General features: G+C 44.9%; 1 protein-coding gene across 1 annotated transcript in view; it reads left to right on the forward strand.

Annotated features, from left to right (window-relative positions):
- LOC115136157 (lysophospholipid acyltransferase LPCAT4-like) overlaps positions 1-7732 on the forward strand; it is a 26600-nt gene extending 18868 nt beyond the window's left edge. Inside the window, exons 3-13 of the mRNA XM_065025320.1 lie at positions 131-243; positions 714-774; positions 1085-1143; positions 2327-2361; positions 4337-4391; positions 4506-4588; positions 4768-4893; positions 5183-5336; positions 5504-5596; positions 6416-6551; positions 6900-7732. Coding sequence (XP_064881392.1) covers positions 131-243; positions 714-774; positions 1085-1143; positions 2327-2361; positions 4337-4391; positions 4506-4588; positions 4768-4893; positions 5183-5336; positions 5504-5596; positions 6416-6551; positions 6900-7117 — 1133 coding nt within the window. The 3' untranslated portion in view covers positions 7118-7732. The remainder of the gene's footprint in view (positions 1-130; positions 244-713; positions 775-1084; positions 1144-2326; positions 2362-4336; positions 4392-4505; positions 4589-4767; positions 4894-5182; positions 5337-5503; positions 5597-6415; positions 6552-6899) is intronic.
- The last annotated feature ends 253 nt before the right edge of the window (positions 7733-7985 follow it).

The raw sequence follows: 7985 nt of genomic DNA on the forward strand, positions 1-7985 counted from the left end.
TTTCCCTGTCTGTCCTCTCTTCAGTAGCACTTCAGTGGCGTTTGTGTCCTAATGAATATAATTATCATGTCAATTTGGCTATGTCACATTATAACAGCCGTTTGTATGGTTTGTCTTTTCTCTCTCTCAGCCCTCCTGGAGTTTAACCAGTCAGTGTTGGTAAACAGGAAGAATCCAGAATCCAGGAAACGGGCCGTCGTTCAGATCAAAGAGAGGCTCACCTCCAATGGCTACTGGCCACAGGTAAGCAGGGATCAGAGGGCCGGGGTCAAAGATCAAATTAGGCTCATGGGGGAACTGGTGTAACGTAGAAGCCCTGCCTGAGACATGCAAACCCAATTGTTGCTAGCAGACTACAAGGATTTCCTCTTGGTCTAATGGTTAAGACAGAAGACGCTAGTTCACATCCCACCAGTTACACATGAACCTCACTGCATCAGTCTTGCGTCATATAGCACTACAACTTTTTTGACTTGCAATACCAGTATGTCATGTTCGAATAATGTTACTGGCGGCCAACAATGAACTTTACTGATGAAGGGACGGCTTTCATAAAACTGGTTTAACACACCTCTTTTCATCAGTTCCTCCTCCGAATGAACCTTCCTGATGGGACAACATAGAACTGGTTCTACGAACTCCCTTGCTTTCTAAATTCCCATCGCTCTCATTGTCTCTCTTCATCAAACAGTCTCCCTTTCTCTCATGGCCAGATGCTGATGTTCCCAGAAGGCACCACGACGAACGGCACCACTCTCATAAAGTTCAAACCTGGTGAGATTTAGACCTGGGTTCAGATAATATTTGAAATCTTTCAAATGCTTTTTGCCTTTGCTTTATCCTGCCTAGGGTGCCAGATGGGCGGGGTTTGCACTTTTGTGACTATTCTACTGGTTCCATTGTGCCAGTCAAGCTCAATCAAGCCCAGATAAAGTAGTTGAGATAATTTAAAATAGTATTTGAACCCCGGGTTGGTGAGAACATCATAAAGAATGTCACTTGTTCTACACCTAAAGTAATGGATGGTATGTTGTGTTACATAGGGGGGTGAGCTGTCTGGTTTGCTGTTCTGTCTCCCTCCTAGGTGCCTTCCTAGCTGGAGTCCCAGTCCAACCTGTCCTGCTGCACTACCCCAACAAACTGGTGAGTAGACTGGACTGCGTCAGTATTGGGATACAGCAGAGAAATTGAGTGTCAGAACGGAGGGATGGGAGCGCTGGCTCCAGGGGTGCATGTTGTCAGGGGGAAGCAGCACTGTCACTCGTAGTTTACACACCGACGCAGCGGAAGGTGTAGGGTGAAGTCATACATACATTTGTACTGACTCTACACACATCCCCTCACATACAATCGCTTCTGCTACTCTGTTTATCATATCCTGTTGCCTAGTACCTTTACCCCTATACATATCTACCTCCATCTCTCCAGTATTCCTGCACATTGTAAATATGATATTGGAACTGACCCTGTATATAGTACCTTTACCCCTATACATATCTACCTCCATCTCTCCAGTATTCCTGCACATTGTAAATATGATATTGGAACTGACCGGGCTATTTGCTACAGTTTTTTAAATGTTCGTACAACAACAGACTGATGTTTGGGATTGTACAATAATTATTGATATAGTACCTTTACCCCTATACATATCTACCTCCATCTCTCCAGTATTCCTGCACATTGTAAATATGGTACTGGAACTGACCCTGTATATAGTACCTTTACCCCTATACATATCTACCTCCATCTCTCCAGTATTCCTGCACATTGTAAATATGGTACTGGAACTGACCCTGTAGATAGTACCTTTACCCCTATACATATCTACCTCCATCTCTCCAGTATTCCTGCACATTGTAAATATGGTACTGGAACTGACCCTGTAGATAGTATGCTTACTTGCTTCTTGTGTTTATATCTTGTTTTGTTCTACGTTGTTATTTCTAGTATTACATTGTTGGGGTTAAAGCTAGCAAGAAAGAAAGACTATGCACTGTACGTGTGCATGTGACATTGGCACTAGATGCTCATCTTGGGTCAGTTTTGCATTTCCCCCCCACTAATGGCTAAGGTTGGGCTTGTGGGATTTTAACCCGGAGCGCATTGGAATTGTGACTGAGAGCACCCTACCTTGTCGTATAAAAAAAATAATAGCATGTGGTTTCTAATCATAGTTAATGTTTGGATGTTGGAACTCTCCTGGCCCCACAGCATGCCTGTACAGTCAGACGTAGGCCCATGGGTGATATACTGTCTGCACATGGCAGTTCACCTTCTAGAGTTATTATTTCTATGCCTTTTTAAAAACATGCTTACTTTCTAGGATACTGTGCGCTGGACCCACAGGGGAACTACCTGGTAAGACACCATCTATATGAAATAAAAAGGTCTAATAATCATTCAAATCAATCTTTATTTGTTCCATGCGCCGAATACAACAAGTGTTGACCTTACCGTAAAATGTTTACTGACAAGCCCTTAATAACCAACAGTGCCGTTCAAGAACTAAAGTAAAACATAATTAAAAAATAAAACAAAACGAGGCCATATAAAAAAATAACAACGAGGCCATATAGAGGAGGTACCGGTACCGAGTCAGTGTACAGGTTAGTCGAGGTAATTTGAAGTGACTATGCATAGATAATAAACAGCGAGTAGCAGCAGTGTACAAAACAAATGGGGGGGGGGGTGGTGGCCATTTTATTAATTGTTCAGCAGTCTTATGGCTTGGGGTAGAAGCTTTTAAGGAGACTTTTGGACCTAGACTTGGCGCTCCGGTACCGCTTGCCGTGCGGTAGCAGAGAAAACAGTCTATGACTTGGGTGACTGGAGTCTCTGACAATTTTATGGGCTTTCCTCTGACACCGCCTATTATATAGGTCCTAGATGGCAGGGAGCTTGGCCCCAGTGATGTACTGGGCCGTACACACTACCCTCTGTAGCGCCTTACGGTCAGATGCCAAGCAGTTTCCGTACCAGGCGGTGATGCAACTGATCAGGATGCTCTTGATGGTGCAGCTGTATAACTTTTTGAGGATCTGGGGACCCATGCCAAATCTTTTCAGTCTCCTGAGGTGGAAAAGGTTTTGTCGTGTCCTCTTAATAACCGTCTTGGTGTGTTTGGACCATGATAGTTTGTTGGTGATGTGGACACCAAGGAACTTGAAACTCTCGACCCGCTCCACTACAGCCCTGTCTATGTTAATGGGGTCCTGTTCGGCCCATCTTTTCCTGTTGTCAACGATCAACTTCTTTGTCTTGCTCACTTTGAGGAAGAAGTTTTTGTCCTGGTGCCACACTGCCAGTTCTCTGACCTCCCTATAGGCTGTATCATCGTTGTCGGTGATCAGCCCTACCACTGTTGTGTTGTCAGCAAACTTACTGATGGTGTTGGAGTCGTGTTTGGCCACCCAGTCATGGGTGAACATGGAGTACAGGAGGGATTTAAGTACGCACCCCTGAGAGGTCCCAGTGTTGAGGATCAGTGTGGCAGACGTGTTGTTGCCTACCCTCACCACCTGGGGGCGGCCCGTCAGAAAGTCCAGTGCAGAGGGGTGTGTTTAGTTCCAGGGTCCTTAGCTTAGTGATGAGCTTCGTGGGCACTATGGTGTTGAACGCTGAGCTGTAGTCAATGAATAGCATTCTCACATAGGTGTTCCTTTTGTCCAGGTGGGAAAGGGCAGTGTGGAGTGCAATATAGATTGCATCATCTGTGGATCTGTTGGGGCTGTATGCGAATTGGAGTGGGTCTAGGGTTTCTTGGATAATGGTGTTGTGAGCCATGCCTTTCAAAGCAATTCATGGCTACAGATGTGAGTGCTACGGTTCGGTAGTCATTTAGGTAGGTTATCTTCGCATTCTTGGGCACAGGGACTATGGTGGTCTGCTTGAAACATGTTGGTATTACAGACTCGGTCAGGGAGATGTTGAAAATGTCAGTGAAGACACTTGTCAGTTGGTCCGCGCATGCTTTGAGTACACGTCCTGGTAATCCGTCTGGCCCAGCAGCTTTGTGAATGTTGAGCTGTTTAAGGGTTTTGCTCATATCGGCTACCGAGAGCATTATCACAGTCATCCAGAACAGCTGGTGCTCTCGTGCATGCTTCAGTGTTGCTTGCCTTGAAGCGAGCATAAAAGGCATTTGCTCGTCTGGTAGGCTCGCGTCCGGGTTTCCCTTTGTCGTCTGTAATAGTTTTAAGCCCTGCCACATCCGATGAGCGCCAGAGCTCATTATCAACTTCATTATCAAATCTCAATTTAACATACATATTATTGGAAACAAGTTGTCAATATATGATATTTCACTGATTGGTGGGGGTGTTTTTCCCTCCAGGGTTGAGGCATTGTGGCACACCTGCTCTCAGCTCTACACTAACGTTACTGTTGAGGTAAGGCCATATTGTCCATAATCAGAATGACCACTCACCGAAGAAGAATTTCCTGTTTTCTCATTGGCTGTAATACCTGTCAGTAAAAAATGTATGTTCTCTTATTGGCTACAGTACCTGCCAGTATACACCCCCTCCCAGGAGGAGAAGGATGACCCTAATCTGTATGCAGACAATGTCCAGAAACTCATGGCCAAGTGAGTCTACACAGCGTTTGTGTGTAGTTTGTGGACGTTTCCCACTGTTTGGCATGTTGTGGTCAATTTTGCCTCTGTATTTGCATAATGTATACTTGGCTATCTGTTTGCTTTGGATGCATGTATTTTATGAATGTGTGTAGATGATTCTAACATCTGTAACCTCTTGTGTCTATCAGGACCCTGGGCATCCCGGCGACAGACCATGTGATGGAGGGGCGTGTTCCTACCAGAAAACTGGGAGGGCTCTCCCTCCCCCTAGAACCACCTGCCAGAGAAACTCTCTCTCTGCTGCATAAAGACGGGTAAGAGACGTGTGTGTGTACACTACATGACCAAAAGTATGTGGACACCTGCTCGTCAAACATCTCATTCCAATATCATGGGCATTAATATGGAGCTGGTCGCCCTTTGCTGCTGGGCCCCTCTCTCTCTCTCTCCTCTCTCTCTCTCGCCCCTCTCTCTCTCTCGCCCCTCTCCTCTCTCGCCCCTCTCCTCTCTCGCCCCTTTCATCTCTCTCTTGCTCGTTCGCTCTCTCTGCTCCTCTTATCTCTCTCTCCCCCCTCATCTTTCTCTCTCTCTCTCCATCCTCAGTCTCAGAGAGTTCGAGGTGGAGGCAGCACTGAGTAAGATAATTGACAGGTGTCAGTCAGAACAGGGTTGGAGGGCTGGTGTGGATGAGCTGGCACCACTCCTGGGACTGACAGACAGACAGACTGCTGCTAAGATCTGTGGACTCTACTCCAAGGTAAACTACTCCAAGGTTAAACTGGCCACCACCAACCGGCGTCAAGTATGGTGTGTGTGTGTGCTTCTGTGTCGAGTACTGAAGTAGTAGATTTCCATAAGTATTCCTTGGTGTTGTGTACTTTGCATACTCTGTGTATGTGTTAACAGTACGTGTGTGTGTTCCAGGATGACAAGGTGGACCTCAGACAGATCTATTTAAGTGTGACATCAGTCTCTGGGCTTCTGGGATTTAAGTCCCTCCTTCACACTGCATTCACTGTAAGTTCTGCTCCAAGTGTGTGTAGAGTAGATGTAGAACCTAGTGTTTGTGTTTAGTAGATTTAGAACCCCAGTGTTTGTGGAGAGTAGATTTAGAACCCCGGTATTTGTGTTTAGTAGATTTAGAACCGCAGTGTTTGTGGAGAGTAGATTTAGAACCGCAGTGTTTGTGGAGAGTAGATTTAGAACCCCAGTGTTTGTGGAGAGTAGATTTTGAACCCCAGTGTTTGTGGAGAGTAGATTTTGAACCCCAGTGTTTGTGGAGAGTAGATTTTGAACCCCAGTGTTTGTGGAGAGTAGATTTTGAACCCCAGTGTTTGTGGAGAGTAGATTTTGAACCCCAGTGTTTGTGGAGAGTAGATTTAGAACCCCAGTGTTTGTGGAGAGTAGATTTAGAACCCCAGTGTTTGTGGAGAGTAGATTTAGAACCCCAGTGTTTGTGGAGAGTAGATTTAGAACCCCAGTGTTTGTGGAGAGTAGATTTAGAACCCCAGTGTTTGTGGAGAGTATACATGTTAAACTTGGTATGTACGATATGAAGTTATACGTTTGAACCTATAACTGTATGTACTATACGTAGCCTGGATCCCAGATCGGTTAGTGCTCTTGTCAACTCCAACATGTTTGGAATGACAATTCAATAAGGAGTTGGCAAGGGAGTAGAAATAGACTGGCACCCAGGCGGTATGTCCGGTTACTACGGTATAAAGAGGAAGCTTTAACCTATATACTACATGAATATATTTTACATAGACAGTATATAAATGGTGTATATTTACATAAATGTATATATTTGAACCCAGTGTAAACTGTCTGCAGCTGTATGACAGAGAGTGTAGTGGCAGTCTGACTGCAGTGGACGTGTCTGACCTGATGGGGGCGCTAGTGGGGAGTCCTCAGTACCACACAGAGGAACTGTACACTGAACTGTCCTTGAGAGGAGCGCCCACCGAACGTAAGCCCAGGCACCCATCCACTAACAATGTTGACATTCAAATACATGAATAACTTGAAACGTATCTTGATTATTAGTGGTGTGTTAGAAACTTCTCCGCCTGTTTGTTGGGCCCAAACCAAGTCTTGATTTGACCCTAGTTATGGCTGTTTTTCAATTCGTCTTTCTGCGATCCCTCGCAACCCATCTCCTCGCCTCCTTCCAAGGACCTTTTTCTCCAATGAGAAGGAGGCAAGGAGAGCAGATGCAAGGAATCGAGGAAAGATGAATTGTGAAAGCCATGTCCTGTTGTTCGTCCCACTGTCCCTTGGAACTGCACTGCAATGCTATGTGGTTGTATCTCTACAGAAGACCTGTTCAGTGTGCTGACCACCCACCCCACCTATCAGAAACTGATCAGTGAGTACTTCACACCTGAGGGGGTGGAGTCCACACCACCATCTTCTCCTCTGACCAAAGGGAAGGCAGGGAACAACAATGCAGGATCGCCTAGCGACAACAGAGCGGCCTTGCCTTACAAAACGGCTGATAACGGCTCTCCTCTGCCCAGTAAGAAGAACGACTAAGTGAAGGAACTCTGAAGCATACTGATAGAATTCCTAGAACGGACTGGGCAGTTATTACAGATTAATCTATATGGGTGGGCTTACTTACAAAATGGCTGCCGGTTATACATCGACTTGAATGGGGAGCCCCTTCTAGGAATTCTATTTCTAATGGGGCTTACGCCATTTTGTGAAATTGAAGAAAAACCTAAGGCAGCTCAACAGTATCGACAGTAATGCCAATATAACGCGCTGTTCTCTAAGAAATCAAAGGGAACGACTCCTAGTGAACTAGTGTGTATGTCTTTCAGATGGGTTATATGTGGTCTTTTAAGACTTGTTTACAATGTCATAGCTACATAGCTAGCTATGATTGTTACACAATTCTCTGGATCTGCCTGTCAAGATGCTGGGAAAATAGTATCACGGTAGTGTTTATTTATAAATGTAATACGATTTTAATCAAATTAAGAGTGTCTGTCTTATTTTGTACTGCTTGAAATGGGATGTGGTATGTGAATTTGTATTGTTTTAATGAACAAAATATACAAACCAAATGATTATGTAAATTACTATTCTCAGGATTTTGTATTGTATTTTACATTTAATCTATTAAACTGAACATTAAACATTGGACTCCTTTTGTTTCATTGTAGCCTTATTTTAAAGAGGCCTTCTTCCTTTTCCTTTGAAGTTTGTTTCTCCCATCCTTCCGCCCTCTCTTCTCACTCAGTCTCTGTCTTTTACCCACTCTCTGGCTCCATCTCGCTCTGTCCATCTCTGGCTTTCTCTTGGGTTCCACTTTCTCTCTCTTCTCCTCAGATGTGTGACCCTCTGCCTGTGTTGGTTCATCCTCCTCCACTTGACTGAGCTTGGCTGGGATGGGAGG

Source organism: Oncorhynchus nerka, linkage group LG12 (genome assembly GCF_034236695.1).
Source record: "Oncorhynchus nerka isolate Pitt River linkage group LG12, Oner_Uvic_2.0, whole genome shotgun sequence".
Taxonomy (NCBI): Eukaryota; Metazoa; Chordata; class Actinopteri; order Salmoniformes; family Salmonidae; genus Oncorhynchus; species Oncorhynchus nerka.